Below are 22,507 nucleotides of genomic sequence, written 5' to 3'. Positions count from 1 at the left end.
ACCGCTATTGGGATTATTCCAGGATCAATCAGAATGGCGCCTTACATTGTAATGAAATAACGATCGCCATTCAGGATTGGTGCTGACAATTTCCGACAGCAAGCGCCGGGGGTTGGCAGGAGCGCTTAATTAGGTGTGGATTTGTCATGGTCGTTCGGGCCTTTCTTCCTTCAGCCTAGATCCTCTACTAGTTCCTGGTTCAATCTGTTGGTTTAACGCATCTGCTGTTGGCCTCATTGGATCTCATTAATTTGTATTTCACGGAACATGAAGTGACCTGACTGTGACGTCAATTTCCCGAACTTTTTCATCTGTTCAGATTTGAGAGTTGAAACCCCCATCCTTACCAAAGGCCCGCTCAGCAATATGCTTGCCAACGTTAGCTCCATGTTCTCACTGTCTATCTTCGCCCACACTTACTGGCATGCATACCTTGCTATTAAAAATATTGAGCGGAACGGAGCTCGACAGGGCGGAGCATATGAATTTCTTGGAGACTGCGAACTCGCACAAAATTTGGAATGTGTGCAGATATTTTCAAATATCACGTATCTTTGAATCTTTGCTTCATCTCGTAGATTTGGGGTGCTAACTCTGTGGAGAGGCGTGAGCTTCTAGAACATTATTTAACTGTCCAGGTCCTTTAGACTCTCCCTCACACCGGAGCTCATTCCATTCCTCATGCAGGTATTTTGGACGAACAGTTTTTCTGAAGATCCGAGGTCGATTTTTTTTTCTCAAGCCCAATGTGCAAGTGGCGAAGCATGCTTATATGCAGACTGCTACATGTGTAAGGTTCGGCACGATCCTATGGAAGATATTTGTCCTGTGGTATAATTAGATACTCATACAAGCACGAGCAAGATCAATGGATTAATGGCTACGTGCCCAAATTTGGCTATAATGGCGCACTGATCGGCCCTGGACCTGCAGACACCAACACCAGCGTCAGTAGAACTTGAGAATAGCTTGTATGGGTTGCAACGTCCACGAAAGTTATAGCACCAGCACTAAGGCAACTCACTAGCCCACCAACCATTCAGTACTCCTGTTGCCATGCACAACTATGTGACGAATGATGGGCGTGTAACACACCTCAAAGTCCATCAACAATCAGTCACACTGCTACTCGCAGTTCGACTGGCTCCCTGTCTCAACGACGTCCAGCACCGTTGCTTTCATACGTCGCCGGATTCCCGCTCATTCTTGCCTGTTCACTGAGAGCAGTGCTCTTCTGTATATTTCACTCCTTTTGCGCGGGTCGCTTCACTTCTTTTTTCACTGACAGTAGTCGACAACTTTCTTCATGTCTTCAACTTCAGAATCAATACAGCAACCCCAACCTGCAGCCATCGCGGCTGAAAGGCGCCCACAGGCAGAACCACTGCCGTCAAAACGCGGTGAAATAGGTTACATTGAGGGTGTCCATGTTCCTTTAGAACGGGCAGACGATGCGGGGCTTGCTCGTCTTCCTGAGCGACATCCAGCTGATAGAGACAATTCACCACCATCGGCACCTCCCTTGGACACTGGCTCAGCGGCAAATCCTTCTCCTTCCTCTTCCGAATCCCCTTCTTCTCCAAGTTCTATTACCAAGTCGCCGAAAGGCCTAAAATCATTGACTTTTGGTGGACTACAATTCATCACCCTGCTTATTTTCACTATCCAGTTATTTATATTCGCTGGGACAATTGTAGGATGGGTATTTGCAGCACGGCTCATGATGCGTACATCCTCCAGCGGCGACTCGAATTCACCATCAGGACAGTCAACAAGTGTCTTTGTTCACGTCGTTTTCGTCCTTGCGCTTCTCGGGCAACTCATATACCTAGAACGACGACTCTTTCGGTTGCGAGGTGAACGGTACAGCTATCTTCATCCTGGAGAAATTCTACCCCGTCATCGAAACATCCCCAGGAGTCCTGACACTGCCCTCGCGTTCGCTCCTTGGAACCGCCCACCACTTCCTACCTATGCGGCTGCACTAGCACAGAGCGGAGTTGGGACCGGAGACGTCGAGGACCATATTATTGCGGTATCACCTCCACCTGCTTATGGAAATACACGAGGCAGTACTCTTCTATTGGCCGGTTATCTACGGAACAGTCTTAGGGCACAACGACCTAATTCGTCCTACAGCCAGGCACCACCCGAGAGTCCAGATAGAACACCAAGTCGCCTTAGTTATGTCAGCAGGGGCGAAGCAAGGGAAGGGAGAGAGAACGCAGACAGAGCCCAGAGACTGGAAGCCACTTTAAGTCGGTTGGAATCAACACCACAGACGTCAACGCCGAGACAACAGTGAGTGCTAAGCAGGTCCTGCAGGGCTGGGGACTGCTTGGTGTTCCTCGAATGTCCACCGCCGACCCAGCTGGATAATGGAATTCAGTACCTTGAATTCCAAAAAGTGCAGATTCAAACTGCATGTGACACTATCTTTCCGTAACATTCATTCTCCCAAGACAGTGTACCTGCTTTGCGATTTTTGAAATCACTTGTCGTACTGTTATCAGTTACATATTGGTACGCAGCTGTATTCTTTTGTAGTATTAAGACTCTTGGACATTTTTGATACCTTACTGCCATTGCCTGCTATTTACGACGCCTAACTTAGCGTAGGAAAGTTGAATGATCCGGTCTTCTTGTGCGTGCTGGTCGAGTGTGTTTTGCGTCGATCGGAGAAACTTGACGAATAGCGGAGAACATGAATAGCAAATTCTTGAAATGAGGATTAGCAGTGCTCCCTAACTTGCTCCCTGTACGGATCATCAGGTATATCGAGTCAGAGAGCTAAGCGGGCTGGCCAATGAAATCTAGGGTCCGTCGTCATTTTCTCACCATGTTTAGTCGTAAAAGGCATCATCAGGCACGTTTCATGGTTGTCTCCTACAGTCACGGATTGGCATTTACGATCTCTCGGACTTTGTTACAGCTTTTCGTAAACATACTTGGCCTGCGTCTAGCAAATCTGGATCGCCCCCAACCCTGGTTTGTAAAATCAGGGTACCCCTAGTGACTCATCTGTGTTTTCCATTCACTATGAATACCATGTCTCCAACGGAAGTTCGTTTCCACTTTTCTGCACCTGCATATTCACCTCCTTAGCCATGGAGTTCGACCCCATCGCGTCATCCTCAGAGCTACCCAGCTACTCCCCGTCAATACCCTCTCCCTCTTACTCTTTCGAGCTAGCATGTGGTGAACGGCTGCTCGAGCAAACACCCCGGACGCGTTCGACGCGACCTGCGGCTGATTCTGTCTTCATAAAGCGGGCGGGTAAAACCACTATTGTCCTCAATGATCAGGAAGAGGGCGCGACCATTCCTAAATACGGTCGACAGGGTATTATCTCTGGCTCAGTGTTCTTCGACCACACCGAGAATATTGTCGATGTTACTCTAAAAGTGCGTGTTAACATGGAAGCTTCTACTGTTAGTCATTGTGCTGACGTTCTCTTTACAGATAAAAGGCAAGATGGATCTCACCATCTCAGAGGCCGGAGGTGAATCGATCAAGCTTGTTGAGAGCGCGTACAAGTTATGGTCACAATCGTCTTCCCCTTCTACCTCGCGGACCGAGAGACCGACATGTCCTGGACAACTCGTGTTTTCCGCCATCCTGCCCACGACCTTTACCATTGAGGGCAAACAAGTTCCACTACCTCCATCATACAGCGTCAACCACTATAACGTCCCCAGCCTGTTTGTGAGATGTTCATACACCATCCACCTGGTCATCACACAGACACGGTATAAGAAAATGGATATTTGGCCAAAGACCAAACAGTGCGTATTTTTCATTTCGCAAAAACAAGCTTCGTAACTTAACCGCACATTTTCCTCTAGGATCATGATCCCTTTCAACTACGTGCCTAGAACACGCGCTCACCGACCGATCATTCCTAGTCCTTGCTTCTTTTCTGCAGTTAAGACCTCGCCGGAAGAATGGTACCAAGCAGTGACACCCCTCAAAACTCGTCCAAATGTTCAGTTGGATCCAACATATTGTCACGTAAGTAATAATTGTTATGCAGTAAATCCTTCGGCAGATATTGAGACCTTTCTTCCAGTTATTTATTCCTGGAGCCCGAATCTATGGTTTGAAGGACACCATTCCATTCCATGTTCAGCTAACGGGAAACGTCTGCTCGCTCCAGAAGATGTTTTCCGTTCAGCTCGAGCGAGTTCTAAGCGCGGATTCATACAACACTGTCGCATCCAAAAAATACGGAGAGGAAAAACCGCTGCTTAAAGTGTCTCTGCTACGACAAGTATCCGTCACGATGAAAGGATTGAAGTCATTCAAAAACAGTATCATAGGGGAGGGCTCAATTCGGGCTATACCTCCTGATCTAACCGCATGTCCGATGGGGACCTGCAGAGAGGGGCATGTAGATTGGGAGGGCGAGTTGAGATGTTCGGAAGATATTGTAACTGGGGGATTCGATGCGACGAGTGTCCATGTCAAGGTATGTTTTTTTGATCGTGCACGATACAGCTGTGCTTGTTATTAATATTTTCCTCCAGGATTTCATCTCATTGACATTGACACCGCCTACACAGCAGTCGCCTCTCCTTGCCCTCCAAATCACGATTCCAATCAGGCTGGTAACCGATTCATGCGACGTCTCAAGTTTTGAGCTCGCTTCTCGGTGATTCACAATGGTTTCCGGTCACTTTTTTTTTTATTTATGAAACCTACGAGCAATCTTACGAACTATCTTACGAGTCTTTGTCATATTGCATACCATCACTCTAATACCCGCACACTTGTCCGTTTCCAAAAAAGTTGAACCGCAGTTCGACGCCTTCTCTTTATCTTTATCATTTTATTCTTACTGTTGTATTAGCTCGTTACCACCCTAGACCAGTTATTACTTAACTTGGAAGCACTCTACTCCACACTGTTTCTGTGTAATGTAGCGTACATGCAGAACATTCCGAATGTCGAAGGAATCACCACGAACGTGAGCATTTTTGTCTTGAAGACAAGGAAAACAAAGGTTGTAGTTGTACTGCAAACCCGGCAAATAGTAAATCGGCATGTCGGTCTTTGGGTACATGCATTAGTCAGTCCGGAATAGTCGGCCATGTTTAACGCGCGCGAGGACGTGAATTAAAGCAGGCTATGATTACATTGATTAGAACTACAATGGTATACGCATATGTATGTCAATTATTACACCCATAAACGGCGTAAATGCCATGGAGATATATATACGGCAGAACAAAGACCTTAAAAGTCTAACGACACGAGAGCCCGAGGACCTAGGGGCCGCAAGTACGACCATCGCTAAATTGCCCTGGCCCTGCCTGTTACAGGTTTAAATAGGATATTTGGTTTGACCTTTGAACCTTGCCCTATCGAATGCCTCGCCGTCGTCTACGCCAAAAATAAACCACAACAGCAATAGTCAGAATAGCGACTACTGCCACGATAGCAATGACATAGTAGATGGATTTCTTCCGAGCGTCATTGTCGTCTTTAAGAACTCGATCTCCAGTCGTGTCGACACCTCCCAAGCGGACGGACACAAAGTCCGCATGCGCTATACCCGAAGATCAATTAGTTGGAAATGCCTCGTGAATAATCTGGTTGGAGTACCTTCTGCTGGATCAGTTAATGAGTGCAACTGAACATACGCCGTTTCGAGTAAAGTTGAATTCTGAATAAAATCTCCGTAATCAAATAAAGAATAAACATTGCGCACTACACGAAATCAGAAAATGAGCAAGCTGAAAACAAAAGCAAAAAACGTACTGAATGCCATTCCAAGAACCATGTCGTAGGTCGGATTACTCCCTCGGTCGTAAGTAAATGGTTGGAACTGAACAAAACATAGATATTAGGCTAAGTCCAAACGTGCTGAACGACCAACGTACTGTCCCGATACATCCCCTTTCTCCCGACGTTGTTTGAAAGTCTGTTAAATTGACTACCGAAGGTTCACTTGAGGGTTTTCAATCGATAAATTCGCCAATAGCTCATGTGACTGGTGTACTCACAATGACATGTCCAAAGGATGTATTGGATATAATTTTCCCCCGAAAGAAAATGTAATATTCACCTCCTGTTCACAGGGCAACACCCAAACACCGCCTAGACCAGGCAATTGAGTGAATTTTGAGCCGACAAATTTGCCGTATATAGCTTCTGCTATCGAACTGTTAGCCTATGCAGTTAGAAAAATACGAAATTCGTAAACACTACGGGGAGAAGAAAAGGCCACTGACCGAGTAACCTGAGGCAGTGTAAACCCACAGTCGAAAACTACGGTTGCCTGCTTTCTATTCTCGGTCTGCGTGACATTGGACTCAAAACGAATCGGATGTCCGTCTGGGCCAATGAGGCCATCAGCGTCAAGTAGGACTTGTAAATGCTGGTCTTCGATCATATTGGCAGGGACTGTTGTAATATTTAGCTTGGGTTCGTTCAGGATCGCTTTATAATCTTCGAGAACCTCGCTGACGGTGATACTCCCATTGAAAGAATCAGTTGGATCTGAACGTCCTATCAGAATTGCTTTAACAAATAAATAAGATACGGCTTGCCATGATGTCTACCGAGGAGAATGGTAAAGTAATTGGGTGAAGAGCGGTTTTGAGCGAATATACGATCCAAGGCCGGTGCTCCACCTGGTAGGCCAATTTGATCTGATATAAAAGAGCTTGAGCCGGGTCCCAGACCTAAGATTCCTTGGCCTTCCTTATTCACGGAATTTGAAGGTATTTCCACTGAGTATATGAACGGGTTGGCGTCGTTACTCAGGCATGTTCCCACAATCGTTGAAAAAGCTTTGTAGACTCACGAAAAGCCTGATCGGGGACGACATGTCCAGCAAACTCTAAGGTAGCTTGCTTGATAGATCCTGTTGAAATGCTTAGTCGGACCCGATGAAGCACAAAGTCAAAAATATTCGATTCCACCTTCAACTTTGTTGGCTGCGTATTGGATGGCTGCATCTTTTCCGGTGTCAATGCTCTTCAAAACACTCCCTGACACCCAAAGATCGGAACTGATGACAGATCAGTGACGTTAAAATGCGAAATATATTAGTTACGCACCTTCCAGTATCAACCAACACCCGGAAACTCTGGTTCCCTAAAACTATCTCTGCGTAATAGCTAATGTCACCGGAATTCACCAACGCTAGTGTACCCGGTCGGAGAGAACCAGCCTGTCGCCGAAAGTTAGAAACGGATGCTCGCGTTCCTTGTATTGGAATATGGAGGGCTTGAATCGCGCTGTCGATTAAAGCTGTTGCGAAGAAAAGGAGGACAACGAACGACCATGCCATTCGAGCTTTCGACTTCCAGAGACCTTGTTGTAAAAAATGATGTTTGAACCAGTCGTAAATCAAGAGAAGAGAGTCATCGAGGCTTCAGCTACGTTGGTGGGGTCGGACAAGCCGTAGAAGACAAGAGGTACCATACTTATAACCGAGGAAATCTCTTTCAAGTTTGATTACGACAACCCCAAGAAGGATCCCTAAGGCTGGCTTGGCTGTGCCGAGAACACTTGGTTTAGCTGATAAAGAAAGGTTGAGATGTGCAGAGAATGCAAGCAGAGGACCAAGACCCAAGAGTGAAGAAAAGCAAAAGAGAGGAAAAGCTTACCACAAACGACTAGGCAGTATCAAGTCAAAAACCAAAAGCTGGAGTATGAAATTAAACAAGGGCTTTAATCGGAGCTACTGCCAAGCCCAGAGGAAGTGTCAAGAAGGAGGACTTGGTACATGGGACTGACGCAACACAGAGTGTGTGCATAGGTGGCTTGAGTGCTCGGCGAGTCTCTCTAAGAACTGGGAAGACGGAGAAGGCTGGACAAGCACAGGAAACACCGGGACTGAGACTGATTATTAACGGAGATTGTTTGAGAACGGAGAGATTAGGGATGTATAACAGAACTTTGGCGGAAGAAACAAATCACAGTCTTCTTGGAAATGAGTTGTAAGTGATATTGTGCGTAGCGTATGTCTTTGCCATTCTTTAGTTATTGCAGGACATTTTGGAATCGAATGAAGCAATTATGTTTGTTTTCAGTCGTTAACAAATTACATATCGCGTGCGGAGACACAGCGGGTGGTCGCAGACCGTGCGAAGTTAAGCTATGAGCTGGGTTACTAGTCCATTCAGCCCAATTCTAAACTCTACCAACCCTCCTCTCGTTTTGTTTTGTTATCGTCGTCGTCGCATCTGCTGTCTTTTCCGCTCTTTTTTCCCTAATATCTGTTTCCTGTCCGAATGCGCTCTTTGATACCACTTTCTTTGCTACTGACCATCTTCGACAATCCTGTGCATGCCTACATTTTCCCTTTTCAAGTTCGCGTAGGAAATGGAGTCAATCCCTCTTCAAGACGCCGATCTCCCTATGCGTTAGGCAATATTGGAAACGCGCAATATGTTACGAATATGACTGTCGCTGGCAAGACTATGCCAATCCTCATGGACACGGGAAGGTGGGTTCATCACGTCTACTGACTGTCGTTGTATGTTACTTAGATTGAACAGTTCAGACCTATGGGTCCACTTTGCCGACTCAGCGCCAACATCGCAAATGAAGGACACTGGAAAATCTGTTACTTTAGCATACGCAGTGGGAAAGGCTTCTGGTGCGTAGTTCATCTCTTTCGAAGTGCTTCATTCATGACCATCATTACAGGTCACATTCAGACTACACAAGTTTCAATGGGCGACCTGACTGTGTCAGAGCAAGCTATGCGTACGTTTGAATAGGGACTGAATTTGAATTCATTCTCAATGGTGAATACAGTATGGGTCAATGATACTAGCACCTTTACTGCCGATATTCACACCCAAGGGTACGATGGCCTCCTTGGATTAGGCCCAAATCAGGGCAGCGTAATCTACAAGAATTTGAAGAAAACCACTGCTGGAAATACGTTCCTTCAAAATGTATTCGAAAGCAATCGTTCAACAGACAACTACATCACCATCCTTCTTGACAGGAAGAACGACCCAGGCGAAGATTTTACTGGTCAATTCACAATATCTGAACTCGTTCCAAAATTCCAAGATATCACGAAAATGCCCAAACTTGACGTTGAGACCGTGAACAGGATATTGAAAGCTGGTAAGTCTGAAATTACGCTATTCCTGGATAGTGCATAATTCTTTGCCCACAGATCAACATTGGCAGGCTTTGACAGATAAAGATCAGGGTATCATTGGACCTGACGGACAACCCATCCGAATGAAATCTATAGTGCCTAAAGCTCCCAATGGCCAATATGTTGCTGTCATCGACAGTGGGTTAGTATTGTCTCGACTTTCTATTTTTCTGTCATTAAACCAAAGCACCATGTTATAACAGGTTTACATTTTCTCAAGTTCCTCGCGACGTATCAGATGCTATTTACGGACGCGTTCGTGGTGCATTCTATGATACAACACACGAATATTGGCTGCTTCCCTGCGGTCAATACCTTAACATTTCCTTCAACTTTGGGGGCGTTAATTACCCCATTCATCCTTTGGATGTTGTTGATGATAATTTCGCTCAAGTTGATAGTACTGGCAAGAAAGTCTGCATCGGATCTGTATGTGCAATTTCCATTTACTAGTTTGCCTTTTTGCTAAAGCCTTGAAGTTCCAACCTATCACGTCTGCATTCAGCATACTTGGACATTACGATATGATCTTGGGCATGAGCTTTTGTACGTTTTATGGTTTCACCCTCTGGCACGACATAACTCAATTTACAATTCAGTGCGAAGCACATATGCTCTTCTGGACTTCGGAAAATGGATTGGAACGTCAGGTGATCAGGACAAACCGTATATGCAATTGATGTCTACTGTCGACCCCGTCGCCGCCCGCAAAGACTTTGTCACAGTGCGTTTAGGAGGTAACGACACCATCTCTGACCCCCGGTGGTCGATCCTTCCTGCAAATGAGACCGTGCATTCTCCCGTGTCTGCAGAGGAAAAGAAGAAGAAATATCAGGAAATGATCCTGAGTCGCTGGCCGTATATCTTCGTGGGTTGTCTGGCGTTTGTGATTCTTACAGTCGGCCTGTGCATCTGGAAATGTTGTTGCAGAAAAAGGGGTAAGAAATCAGATGGTGGCATAGGCAGTACAGGAGACAAGAAAGGGTTCAAGGCGTTCTTCTCGAAGAAAACTGCTAGGGAATCATACGTCCCGCTAGAAGCCCAGCGAAGTACTGCAGATCTGTCTGCTCCTTATGGATATTCGAAACAGCAGCAGGCCCACACGCCGTCCCCGTCGTACCCTTCTTATCCTGCATACCCCAATGGACAAGAAGGCTATCGCCAAAGTCAGCAAGGATACCACCAAGGACATCATCAAGTTTAACTGCAAAGCTTAAACCACAACTTTCTCTATGTACGGACTCTTGATACGGAGTACTGGATTGCTCTCGTTTATCGTATAGCGATGGATGCTAAACCCTTCTGGTTTTGATCCATTTTTTATTTTGCCTGGTTACGCACTTTTTAGAAGAAATTTTCACCCGCTGAGCGACAACTTTTATTATGCATGAAGTTGGATTTATTGTACATTCGTCAACCGTCAGCTAGTCGTAACGTTGATTGTATATAGGAAGGACATTTACTGATATAGGCAATACATATATGCACATAAACCGTTGGTTATCGTTAAGGAGGAGAAATGCAAAAGGTGAAACCTGTCTATAATCTATCTAGGTTCACTGAGAGGTCTGCTGCCATATTGAAGCAAACCATTGCTCGATGGACAGAAGTTTCTCATATCCCTTGTCGCCCGTGAACCCTCCAACGGTAAGTACAAAGTGGGAAAGGCAGACTAGATAATATTGTTACTATAGATATTTTCACAAAAACAAAGAAGCTCCGTACCAGCAGCGATAACAGCGACAACTGTTGAGAGGGGATATGCCTTCTCTGTTGGCTGTGTGGCGTCGAAGACGACATGTGTCTTGGCCTTCTCTATTGACTCCACTTTCCAGTCTCGGTCGAGAAGTTCAAAGAGCCCTGCATTGAGCTTGAAGGCTGTATTTGCCTCCTCTACAACAGCGGCTATAAGGAAATGAAATTAGCTCATTCAATGCGCAATCCATAATTAACGATCCTCACTTTTGATCTCAACGCCACGTTCACCAGCAGTGTTCATCCCTTCTCGGAACCACTCCTTGATCCGCTTCATTTCTCCCTGATTAGCAGGCTTCGATGACCGCAATTCCTTGAAAGCGTAGAAAGATAGGCCTAATCCGGTACTTTCATCAAGACCGTACGCTTTTGCCAGAGTGTGGCGAATAACCTGGCCACCACTCAGATCCCCGAGGTACCTTACGTACGAGTGCGCCAAAAGGGCAGATGGGTCACTTGACTTTGACAGCTCCTCTAAGCGCCTCAAGTACGCGTCCAGGGGGGAAAGGGATGCAGAGAGAAGTTGTACATGAATGGGGTGGTCTTTCCATGAGCCCTCATCGACTTGAAGGAGGTGCGAGATGTCGGCAGACAATGAAGGTGCCCGAGCTAGAAGAGCCGGATTGTGTGTCGGCTCAAGAGATTGATTGGTAGCATGGCGCTCCAGCGCCCGTTCGAGTACGCTGAAAACGAGTAAAAAAATGGTTAACGGTCCCAGATAAATCGAATGAAAGTCGCCTTACTCGTATACATGCCAGAGCATCATTAAATACCGAGTATAGTCCTCCTTAGACAATCCGCCACTAAGCAGAAGCTTTGCACCTTGGCTCATAGCAACCTGGTCATGAGCTTCATGGGTGCTTTCTCTAAGAAGAGTAGCAAGTGGCTTCGAGTAGTCGATGTTCGGCATAGTTATGGGGGAAGGGAGGTGGATGGAAGAAAAAGAAAGTAAGATCACTGATAAATAAAAGGACTCCCTGCAACGGATGGCGTGCTGCAGCAACTTACGGCAAATGGAGTCACTCAGATTGGTTTAAATTTGAAGCAATGCGCCGAGAACAACTACCTGGCCAGCAATACAACGACACATCATTGCTTTTAATGGCTTGCTCTTCTCAAGCAACGTCAATCATACCGCAAGAGACAACCAAGTCGGAGATGGTTAGAACCTGTTCCGGTGTACAGCATCTAATCTGATAATATTCATTCAATCCCATGACACTGCAATTTGATTGTGGCTATGCCGTCTAGATTTCTTTCTCTACATACATACTGCGCAACTGCTAAGATAATGGACAATATGTATTGCTTGAATATGATTAGTCTATGTACTGCATTCGATGTTTAGGCAGTCCGTGTAGTAATACAAGAGTTAGTTATTCCTTCAGTCAAAAAGTACTCTGATGTTGCGAGAGAGAAAGTCGAAGGGGTCGTGAGCAACATGGAGTTAATGAAAACAGTCGTAAAGGTTGGCCGAGGCCGGTATGCGATCGAGACCAGGGTAGTTACAACCCTCCTGGAGACTCTGCGGAGAACAACTGTAATTGATGAAGAGATGGAAATGTTAGAAAACCCTGTCGAAAAGATACAAAGACCAGAAAGAACCTACGTGATCCACTTTGACTTGTGTAATGCTAGGAGTCGATGGGATTGAATTCGACCTTGGCCGATATGTCGTATCTGACTTTATCGGGGCGGGTTTCTTTGACAGTGGCGGTTCCGGAGGATAGTAGGCATCATCAGAGTCAGATTCAGGATCGTCTTCGTCTTCGTTTCTCTGAATACCTACACGCACGCCACCTCCAATTACACGCCATGGAATGGGAACAAAGTTTTTCCGCACTTCACCATCTTCCTTCGCCGAGGCCGATTTGGTTGCAGGAGGCGTCGGGACTCTGGGACTCGGCTCATCATGTATACTTGAGTAACATAAGATTTTCAGTTTCCGAAAGGATTGTGTCCAGTTGGAAAACTTCAACTCACAACGTGCATGCATTTCCGTTAGGACATCCCCGCTCCGTTGGGAAGAATTTGCATGGCTTTGCTAATCAAGTTCATTATCAGATACGCCGTGTATAGAACATAGGAAAGTGCTAACTTTTGTATTTGAGTGACTTGTTCTTCAGCGACGACTTGGAACTTCTCGATTTAAAAGGAGTATTCGCTTTTATATTATCTGGCATTGCATTGTACGTAAAATCATATCCGTGCGTTGGGGTGAGGCCACCGGCCGAATTGATGTACGGCATTGGGAGAAATGGGGGGACGTGAATAACCGGTGAATCATCCGCAACACGAACCTGCGATTGATGTGAATGATGATGCTCCTGGTATTGTGGATCATCAGTTACAATTTCGTCAGATCCCAGGCTCGAGCTTGAAATCGCAGTTGAAACCGTGTCGATGGAGTCACGAGAACGAGCAGAGAACGAAAACGAAGAATTTCCAAGTGGGGAAACGGGGGGAGGAGAAATAGTGGGACTCATAGAAGAGTACGGCCAACTATGAGCAAAAGATGCATAAGTTGCAGTAACTGGAGGGCTTTTTAGGATTGTCTGTGCGTAATTCAACGGAGGTAATGCAGGAGGAACTACAGAATAACGTACCGCATCTATAGAAGAGCTAGACCAATCAGGTGTTCCTGCTGCAGGATCAAATGGAACGGCCGGCGCTATTTACCCATCAGACACAAGACGAGGAAGAGCGGTAGCAGGTATTTCACCTTCAAGTCCGTGTCGAAATCTACAAAGCGTTCCGTTTGCACAGTGTCCTGCATAATAGTAGCGGCAATATGCTGAGTTGGTGTCGATGGGGAATGAAATGACTGGATTTACGATGACGTGGGCGAAATCGCACACATCAGCTGTATGAGGACACTTGTTATACTGAAAAAATTTGCATGGTTTGGCTATAAAGAGAGAATTTTAGCAATACACCAGACGATCAGGGGCGCAAGCAAGCGTACTATGTCTCTTTTTTTGTGATTGTGATTTTCTCGACATGGCTAAGCAGGCACACCGTTTACTGGCTCCCCACGAGCCGTGAAATGTAACAAGTGCGATGGATGTCAGATGGGAATGACTGGAATCAGGAAAGAAAAACAAGAGTGTACGCGAGCTGGACTTTATGTTTCCCAAAGACAATGAAGAGTTGGAAGTATCAACAATGAGATCCTTTCCGAACGATGGACCATGTACGGAGAAGAGGTCAAAACTTGAAATAGAAGCATGATTGAGTCGACTGCCAATAAAGTTTGACCCCACGAGGAAAGTGCCCTCATTTCGGGAGAAAATAGTTGAATTTGGATCAAAACCTGCATTTCAGCGAGAGGCAAAAGAAGCAATCTGGGATCGAAAGACAATAAGACGAGGACCAAACGCGAGGTAAGGTGTGACTTGCGGCATTAGGCCTACTCACCCAACTTGTTCTGACCTAACATTTGATGGTTTATTGTTTGAGGAAATAAATTGGGCGGTGGTTCCTGGGCTTATTGTTATTCATGTCATAGCCGTCCGGGCTCGACAGCAAAGACTCAGAAAAAATCCCGTATCAGGGGACGGAAAGCTTTCGAAGATAGTCGAATAAACTTGAATTAAGCAGCAATTCAGCAGAATAGGGCCTCGCTAACGAAGAGAGAAGATTTCTTTGTGCTGAAAGGATGGCGTCCTTCCAATGAGCAACTCAATTGCCACCCCACACACCCACATGCAGGCAACTCCGGTGCCGGACTTATTTTTGCTCGTTGCTGTGACAAATGAGGCTTTGAGAATTGCTCGGACTTCATAGATAAAAAGAGACATCTTCCGGGGACTGTGAGGAACTGTTCCACCGACAGACATGAAGGTAAGTGTCGTTTCTATTGACCAGAGAATTTGCTACCGATATTTTATTTGTTGTTAGGTGAGATAGAGTGGAAAGAGAGACGGGAATGTAGCAGAGCCGGTCCGATGAGTAAGAGAGGACGACCATAGAAGAAACTGAGAATATGATGAACGAGCATGGATAAGGAAACTTGAAAGAAACAACACCGCCCATCGAAAACAATAAGACTCAAGAGTACGATCAGGTGATGGATTGTCAAAGCCACGTGGAAGCCATCAGAGCGACTGGTCTGATAAGATAAGATCTGGTATTGCCTCGAGTTGGGAAAACTGTCGCTAGATTTCGCTAGATTGTTCTTATCAGTATCATAATGCCATAAGCCATTTACTTTGGCTAGCTCGGTGAGATAGTCATTTAGGACGCTCTCTTCCATGACTCGCGATCGGATGGAGCAACAACTTCTACAGTATCCATTGTGCAAACACTGTCACGATCAGTTGGCCGTAGTATCTTATTTTGGAAAGAATAGTTTCGCCAAAGCTTGATTTACACGAGTTCAGGCTAAAAACAAAATCGATCCGTCATCGGAAGTGTTGAAGGTCAATATACTCTGGCATATTTGAATACCAGACTTCGTTTTTGTTTTAGGTATAGATAGCTAGATGTAATACACTGTCTGCATAAAAGCCACAAAGAAAAGAGGGATGATAATTACATTAGGTACGTGTAGGGTCTTAATAAACGGCGTCAAAATCAACCTCATATATCAATTATGTTCCTCGGGACGGGTCGTAAGCAAAGGGGTTCGTTCTGTGGCATCAGCAGTTGGCGTGGGTCGGAGCGATTGAGGTTGCTCGCTTTGACTTTGGTCGTTATCAGACGGATGGGTGGTGGTGGTAGGAGATTCTGGTTTGGGTTGAGTGACATCCGCCTTACACACAGGACACTAAAAAAGACAAGTGAAACGACAAAAAAGCAAGAATAAGACAAAACAACGGACCAGTTTTTTTCTCTGTATAAGCCATTCGTCCACCTCATGAAGGTGGAATATGTGATGACAGGGTAATACTCGAACTTTGTCACCTTTAGCAAATTCTGAAAGACAGATAGCACATTCTACTTGTGTCTCAAACCAAGGCTGGTTGTCAGGGGGTATAGCAGGGAGGGATGTGGATGCATTTTCCTCAATAGGAGGTCCAGCAGTCGTCTCAGGGGTTGATCTGTCTTTGGATACAACTACTTCTTCAAGGTCGGCGGAAGAAGGGGTGACGTCAGGAAAAGCGTTTGCATCCTCCCCGCCCTCATGCTTCTCCCATCCGCTGCCGGTCCAAACGCGCCACGGAAGATTCCTAACGACATCTTCCGGAGCACGATCGCGTTGGGCAGCTCTAGCAGCACGGATTCTGTGGATGAGGAGCGTAATAAAAGTCAAAGCTGAAGGCAACAAAAGAATTATAATGAAGGTTATGATGGGCCTACCAAAGGTCTGAGTCAAGTCATTTTTTCTATTTATATAAAGGGACGCACGAATACCATTCCCATGCGGAATACTCTGCTGTAATAAGGAGCGACAGTGTACGCAAGCCAGAGTGTGTCGTATTTGAATGTGATATAAGGGAGAAAAGCTCTTTGTAGTCTGTATACTTGATGTAGGTGGCTGATATCTTGATATCTGAAGAATCTTCTATTGGATAGGTCTTAAATGGTTATTCGACCAGAAAACGAATGGTTTGATCTTACCCGGACTGTACATGTTAACCAGGGTGTCTGGAAAACCAGAAATCTCTGGATCCTCTCCACCGACAACTACTGCTTTCGCACCGAGCCTTTGTGCTTCGCGAACCTTCTTAACAAACTCACACTTGCCCCTTTGTACAAGTGCAATCCATGTCTCGGTGGGGCGTTCAGAGCCGTTAAGGCAAAGGTCGGGACATCCAGAATTGAAAGGCAAAGTAATATCTGACGCATTTAAAGATGCTCGACATGGTGTAGTGAATGATGACAATGGAATAACATATCCCAGAAGCGGATCATTAATCTCTGCCCCGAAAGCCGCTAAAAGGAATTGAGGTCCGCTATTTAAACCCATATTTCACAACGCAGTACATCTCAGAGAATGGCTCACCTGGCCTTGAGGGAAAAGACACAGCGGGAGTGCGATCAACGACAGAGACGGTGCTCTCCGTACCCCAGGCCCAACCCCACAGCCAAGTACGGTCTGACTTTGCTTCAAATTTGAGATCCGAGCCCAATTCCACGGGCGATGCTATTGTCAAGAAAAGCAGCGCGCTTATGTAGAAGAGGCACAGCAGCCCAAAAACCATGTTGCATCAATGGCGGATAGTGAATGAAAGTACTAGGAGTGCTCGACATGTTAGGCAAGCATGCCAAGGGCAAACCTCGAAGCCACGTGGGGTAACAACATTGAATATATTTGGCAACATCTTCACCTGACTGGTCTGACATTCAGACGCGAAACAAGTTTACATTTCAAGCTACACTTACCGCCATGGGAATTTTCATTTAATCATTTGGAAGACCTGTTTTCGATCCGCTGCCCATCGCTATATGCGCACTGAAATGGTTGCAAAGTTTTGTTGAGAGAAAGGCTGTAAGCGAATGCTTCAGATTTTTGAGAAATTGCAACTTCAAACGTAAAAGCATTAGCAAGCTCTTTGCTGGACCCCAATGGACCCTTTGGAAAAGTCGTTGTGTGATGATATGATTCATATTGGTGATCTACTTAACTCAATGGTACATTTCATTACCATGAACAGTGAAAGAAATTTTGAAAAAAGTTGGACGATACACATATCGTCCAAAAAGATATTATTTGATTGACAAGGCTGTTTGAACAGTAAACATGCGAGAACGACCGCAACACGGCGCGTGTTTACAAAATACTTGCTTCACAATTCCGCAGATCCCGTATTGCTCCCAGAGAGTCTCAGGTTCTAAATGGTAATATCATGGTATCTACAAGTCAATTTCACATGTGTAAAAGGTTTTCTATCAGAAATTCGTAACAGAGGGATCTATAGGTCAACACCGTGTATCAGCAGAATTCCATTCGGAGTAGATCGCGGGGCCAACCAATACCGAATGGATACGGGGTACCCCACATGATGGGGTTGTGGGGAGTTTAGTCTGAGACCTAGCCTTTGACATGCCTCCGAAACTAATTTTTTGTAATAAGCTCTGCAACTTTTGAAGCCTAGTTGAACAAAAAGTTTGGTGTCAAAACAAGCAAACCAGGGGGGGTTAGGTGTACTGCAGTGTACTGCCGGTTGCAAACAAGTATTGCAGGGTAACAGTCTATAATCCAATAAAAGAAGCAGCGCCTTGAGTGAATCTCGCCAGTTATTAAGATCAGTGGGCACATGGCGACGATGTCATTGCATAGCATCGGCAAGCATGACGAGATATTGAGAGTGGAATTGCCCTGAGACTCTACAGTCTACAGAAAGGGCGTATTCAGTGCAATCAGTGCCACGTTTTGGCAAATGGAGAAACTCGCTTGTAAACAAGGTTTGTTTATAGTATCTGTGCCCGAGGGACCGTCTAAGTTTTTGAGTTTTGACTGCATCCGCGGCAAGGCCAGGATGTCCAAGGGTGTCCATTCTAGGATTTCGGAGGCTTCGGACACCACGAATGCGTAGCCAGTACCTCGTCCAGACAAATCGGAGGTTATATCAATGCGAAAAACGGACGGAAATTAGGACCAATAGAAAGGGCATCAGAACAGCAGAAATATGATACAAAGTCCAATGAGATTTTTTGACCATACAAGAAAAGAGGCCGAAAAGAATGGGATATCCGTCCTCGCGCGCGTGAGCGAATAATTGCAGAAACGTGGTTGTTAGTTCCGGACTGTGTCATGTCATTGAGCCCGAAAGCTCCAAGGATCTGGAGGTTCTGAAAGGTCCTGAAGGTTATTGAAAAACTTTGTGCAGTTGCCATAGAATACCCTAAAAGACCAGTTACATAGAGGGAACTTGAAGCTTGAAGCTTTAGACTTGAAGAGATTTGGGAGCCCTCGCACTGAACGGGAACGAACTTCGTGAAGTCACAAATTTACGCATCACGTGAAGTGGGTAATCTACGTGACCATGCTTACCATCAATGTCACGGCCCCTTGCATGCATACGACTGACAATACAACTTGCAAATAACTTCGCCTTCATATCCTATTGCTTTATATCCTTGCACATCGTCTCCCTTCACCGTTTGATTGACTCTATGTTTACCTCCGCACAACTTCGCGCGAATTAAATTTCTTGCCTGAACCACACCAGCCTTCTGGGTTTAAAGGCAGTTGTGGGATGAGCAGACGAATTATTAACACCCACATTACGATTTACTACGCTCCCTGGTTCACTTCCGGGGTCTTAATCGATAGAAGCTTGTCACCCATAGTTCCTTTGACGAATTTCTTATTTGCGACTGCTGTATCGACGAATTTTCGCCTCTAAATTTTTACGACCCTTTCCACTCCGTCTGCACGGTCAGTTGACCAACGCGACCAACAGCCAAGACGGTTATTTCGCCTGGCCAATATGGTACATTCTGTCCACCCCGGTCTTCTATTAATCGCAGCTCCATTCACCATGCGATCGAAAGTTCTTTTCGGAGTTATACTGTCAATATCCGTCGCGTTCTGCTTGTGCCCGCTACCAACCGAGTTTCAAATTTATGCAAAGAAACTTTATGAGGACCATTTGAACGAGTATAAAGACCAGGCAGTTGCACTCTGGATTGGCATCCTCAGGACTTTGAACAATTTCCCTGAAGTCAAAATGCGCACAGCTATCCTCACTGCTTTCGCCTTTTGCGCGACTGTCTTTGCTCAGTCGAACGTCGAGTCGTACATCGCCAAAGAGAAACCCATTGCCAAAGCAGGGATTCTTGCCAACATCGGACCTTCAGGATCCAGAGCTGCTGGCGCAAGTGTAAGCGTTTCACGAATTATAGCGCGCCCATTGTCTCCTGCTCACTTTTATGTCAGCCTGGTGTGATCATTGCTAGCCCCAGCAAGCAAAATCCTCCCTACTTCTTCACCTGGACGCGTGATGCCTCTCTTGTCATCAAGGGTCTTATCGACGAGTAAGTCTTCTACATTCACCATAGCCATGCCGTTAATCTGACTGAGTATATCAAGGTTTACCCGTGGAGATGACAGTAGCCTCAGGACAACTATTGACAACTACATCTCATCGCAAATTATTCAACAAAAGGTGTCGAATCCCAGTGGTAGCATCACCACCGGTGGTCTCGGCGAACCGAAATTTAACGTTGACCTTACCGCATACACTGGAGAATGGGGACGGTAAAGTGATCTTTCCAACCCAGCTCAGTGCATTATTCTGATTTGCCTCTTTTATCATAGTCCCCAACGTGATGGCCCTGCCCTCCGCGCGACAGCCATAATCACGTATGCCAATTGGTTGCTTTCCCAGTCCAACAACACTTTTGTCACCAATACGTTGTGGCCCATCATCAAAACCGATCTCGACTACACCGCTGCCACCTGGAATCTCACAGGGTAATATTTTTGCGTGACACTGCTTTATAAACACTCATGTATTGTATTTAGTTTCGATCTTTGGGAAGAAGTCTCGTCAAGCTCTTACTTCACCTCTGCTTCTCAGCACCGCGCCCTTCGTGAAGGTGCAGCGCTGGCTGCTCGCATTGGACAAACTTCGGTTGTCTCTGCTTACACTAAAGAGGCCGATAACGTGCTCTGCTTCTTGCAGGTAATTATCACATTGCTTTTTACGATTTTTCCGATTACCAACTAGTCGTATCTTAGTCATATTGGAACCCGTCGCAAGGTTTTATGACCTCCAACACTGGCGGTGGCCGCTCTGGCAAGGACGCGAATACTGCCTTGGCTTCGGTGCACAACTTTGACCCTGAGGCAGGATGTGATTCGGTGACCTTCCAGCCATGCTCCGACAAGGCGCTCTCAAGCTTGAAGGTTTATGTCGATGCTTTCCGCTCCGGTATCTATCCCATTAACAACGGCATTGCTTCCAACGCTGCCGTTGCTACTGGCCGTTATACTGAGGATGTTTATTACAACGGAAACGTGAGTTATTCAAAAAAAGGCTTCTATCTGTTCTTATTCATTGTTATATTTAGCCATGGTACCTTACCACTACTGTCGTCGCTGAACAACTTTACGATGCTCTCATTGTGTGGAACAAGCAAGGATCTTTGGAAGTCACCCCTATCTCCTTGCCATTCTTCAGGCAATTCTCTCCCTCTGTGGCTGTCGGCACTTACAGCAAATCCTCAAGCACGTTTTCCACTCTCATTACCGCTGTTAAAGACTTTGCCGATGGATTCATTGATGTTGTTGCCAAGTATACCCCCGCCGATGGTTCATTGGCCGAACAATTCATCAGGAACACTGGGGCTCCCACCAGTGCCACTCATTTGACTTGGAGTTACTCAGCCATTTTGGCCGCTTTCCATGCTCGCGACGGTATCACCCCCGCTAGCTGGGGCGCCAAGGGGCTTTCTCCAACTGCTAGCTGCGGCAGTGGTGGCGCTGGCTCTGTTCAAGTCACTTTCAATGTCCGGGCCACTACCTTCTACGGAGGTTCGTAAATGTTTTACGATTTGCTTCTTTTTAGTTTCTCATTCCTGTCACAGAGAACATCTATATCACTGGCTCCGTAGATGCCCTCAAGAACTGGAACCCTGATCATGCCGTCCTTCTTTCGGCCGCTAACTATCCCACTTGGAGTGGTGAGTAATCATCTAAACGTGTAAATCTATTCCCTAACTCTGACATTCATCAAGTCACCTTGCCCATCCCTGCAAACACTGCCATCCAATTCAAATTCATTCGCAAGGCCAATGGACAAGTTACTTGGCAATCCGATCCCAACAACGCTTACACCATCCCTGCCTCTGGAACTTATGTTATCAACGAGAACTGGCGCTAAGTTATGGGTTTTAGCGCGTGCTGAGCGGTCTGACCCTTCAATAAATTTCTCTGAAAGCGAAGTTACTATCTAGTTTATCAGTGTAGCCTATTACATTTTCTCGGTAGTCCCAATTGTAGCCGTATGATCTGTATCCTTTCGTCCTTTTAGTATTTAAAATATACACACTTAAATTCAAACCAATTTTATTATACATTTTGGTATGATGCACTACGGAGCGTTTCCACCCAAGGCCATCCTCTGCTGTCTCCGAGTCCATCATTTTATGAGCCCCAGGTTGTTTGGGTAGGCTATAATCGGATTTTCGCCAATGGCTATATTACATATCCCTTGCACCTCATTCCCTCGAATGAACGAACTTTGGAGAAATTATATCTTTGAGAACAAGCTTTGATGTTGAAGCCAATAAGTAACACTAGTTCTACAATGGGGCGTGAAAGCGGCTGAGAACTGGCAGTGAGTCCAACAGTGTCCAATTTGGATGGTGTGATACCAAATGGGGATATCGATAAATGGGCGTGTGGGGTTGATCGATCCCCCGCGTGTGCCCCACATGGCAAAATCTTGTGCAATGACTCCCGGAACACCCATCAGGGACCATGTCCGACCCTGCACTCTATTTCCTCCTCTTCTTCCTGAATGTTCCTCGGTTTGCTAGCGTGGCTTTAATTTCTTGGTTTCTTGGAATTACATACCTTATGTCCGACGAAACGGTATCCAACGCGGGTGCAGTACATCATCAACGTTTGACCACCGCTTTAGGCTTTTAGAAGGACACTCGTAATCGGCAGGTTCAGGTAGCTCATCGATATCTGTCATGTGTTGTAGGACACTAATTAGCGACTGA

At 45.8% G+C, this 22,507-nt stretch overlaps 8 protein-coding genes across 8 annotated transcripts; 4 read left to right on the top strand and 4 right to left on the bottom strand.

Annotated features, from left to right (window-relative positions):
- Positions 1 to 1,306: 1,306 nt before the first annotated feature.
- Positions 1,307 to 2,305, top strand: JR316_0007204 (uncharacterized protein; the record flags this gene model as incomplete). Its single annotated transcript, XM_047892947.1, has 1 exon — positions 1,307 to 2,305. The coding sequence occupies one exon, from the start codon at positions 1,307 to 1,309 to the stop codon at positions 2,303 to 2,305; it is 999 nt and encodes a 332-aa protein (XP_047748229.1).
- An 802-nt stretch (positions 2,306 to 3,107) lies between these two features.
- Positions 3,108 to 4,655, top strand: JR316_0007203 (uncharacterized protein; the record flags this gene model as incomplete). Its single annotated transcript, XM_047892946.1, has 5 exons — positions 3,108 to 3,404; positions 3,463 to 3,785; positions 3,846 to 4,011; positions 4,070 to 4,468; positions 4,527 to 4,655. 5 exons carry the CDS (start codon positions 3,108 to 3,110, stop codon positions 4,653 to 4,655), a joined length of 1,314 nt encoding a protein of 437 aa, XP_047748228.1.
- A 705-nt stretch (positions 4,656 to 5,360) lies between these two features.
- On the bottom strand, positions 5,361 to 7,297 carry JR316_0007202 (Saccharopepsin; the record flags this gene model as incomplete). The annotated part of the gene is made up of 10 exons (XM_047892945.1): positions 5,361 to 5,548; positions 5,605 to 5,709; positions 5,761 to 5,827; positions 5,883 to 5,949; positions 6,006 to 6,164; positions 6,234 to 6,510; positions 6,564 to 6,734; positions 6,809 to 6,868; positions 6,927 to 7,015; positions 7,065 to 7,297. 10 exons carry the CDS (start codon positions 7,295 to 7,297, stop codon positions 5,361 to 5,363), a joined length of 1,416 nt encoding a protein of 471 aa, XP_047748227.1.
- A 946-nt stretch (positions 7,298 to 8,243) lies between these two features.
- JR316_0007201 (putative aspartic-type endopeptidase CTSD) lies at positions 8,244 to 10,334 on the top strand (the record flags this gene model as incomplete). The annotated part of the gene is made up of 8 exons (XM_047892944.1): positions 8,244 to 8,458; positions 8,511 to 8,611; positions 8,662 to 8,721; positions 8,773 to 9,093; positions 9,146 to 9,272; positions 9,334 to 9,559; positions 9,610 to 9,676; positions 9,730 to 10,334. 8 exons carry the CDS (start codon positions 8,244 to 8,246, stop codon positions 10,332 to 10,334), a joined length of 1,722 nt encoding a protein of 573 aa, XP_047748226.1.
- Positions 10,335 to 10,686: 352 nt separating this feature from the next.
- On the bottom strand, positions 10,687 to 11,795 carry JR316_0007200 (Heme oxygenase 1; the record flags this gene model as incomplete). Its single annotated transcript, XM_047892943.1, has 4 exons — positions 10,687 to 10,802; positions 10,856 to 11,035; positions 11,093 to 11,568; positions 11,659 to 11,795. 4 exons carry the CDS (start codon positions 11,793 to 11,795, stop codon positions 10,687 to 10,689), a joined length of 909 nt encoding a protein of 302 aa, XP_047748225.1.
- A 595-nt stretch (positions 11,796 to 12,390) lies between these two features.
- On the bottom strand, positions 12,391 to 13,887 carry JR316_0007199 (uncharacterized protein; the record flags this gene model as incomplete). Its single annotated transcript, XM_047892942.1, has 7 exons — positions 12,391 to 12,423; positions 12,495 to 12,804; positions 12,869 to 12,929; positions 12,984 to 13,440; positions 13,492 to 13,556; positions 13,608 to 13,793; positions 13,851 to 13,887. The coding sequence occupies 7 exons, from the start codon at positions 13,885 to 13,887 to the stop codon at positions 12,391 to 12,393; spliced, it is 1,149 nt and encodes a 382-aa protein (XP_047748224.1).
- A 1,586-nt stretch (positions 13,888 to 15,473) lies between these two features.
- Positions 15,474 to 17,031, bottom strand: JR316_0007198 (putative RING finger protein C57A7.09; the record flags this gene model as incomplete). The annotated part of the gene is made up of 5 exons (XM_047892941.1): positions 15,474 to 15,653; positions 15,708 to 16,182; positions 16,235 to 16,391; positions 16,448 to 16,762; positions 16,833 to 17,031. 5 exons carry the CDS (start codon positions 17,029 to 17,031, stop codon positions 15,474 to 15,476), a joined length of 1,326 nt encoding a protein of 441 aa, XP_047748223.1.
- Positions 17,032 to 19,314: 2,283 nt separating this feature from the next.
- JR316_0007197 (Glucoamylase) lies at positions 19,315 to 21,660 on the top strand (the record flags this gene model as incomplete). The annotated part of the gene is made up of 9 exons (XM_047892940.1): positions 19,315 to 19,656; positions 19,713 to 19,810; positions 19,866 to 20,033; positions 20,094 to 20,249; positions 20,301 to 20,460; positions 20,517 to 20,795; positions 20,849 to 21,311; positions 21,365 to 21,460; positions 21,515 to 21,660. The coding sequence occupies 9 exons, from the start codon at positions 19,315 to 19,317 to the stop codon at positions 21,658 to 21,660; spliced, it is 1,908 nt and encodes a 635-aa protein (XP_047748222.1).
- Between the last annotated feature and the right edge of the window lie 847 nt (positions 21,661 to 22,507).

The sequence above is a fragment of the Psilocybe cubensis genome, chromosome 6, assembly GCF_017499595.1.
Source record: "Psilocybe cubensis strain MGC-MH-2018 chromosome 6, whole genome shotgun sequence".
Classification (NCBI taxonomy): Eukaryota; Fungi; Basidiomycota; class Agaricomycetes; order Agaricales; family Agrocybaceae; genus Psilocybe; species Psilocybe cubensis.
This window is presented reverse-complemented; position numbering and strand designations above follow the sequence as displayed.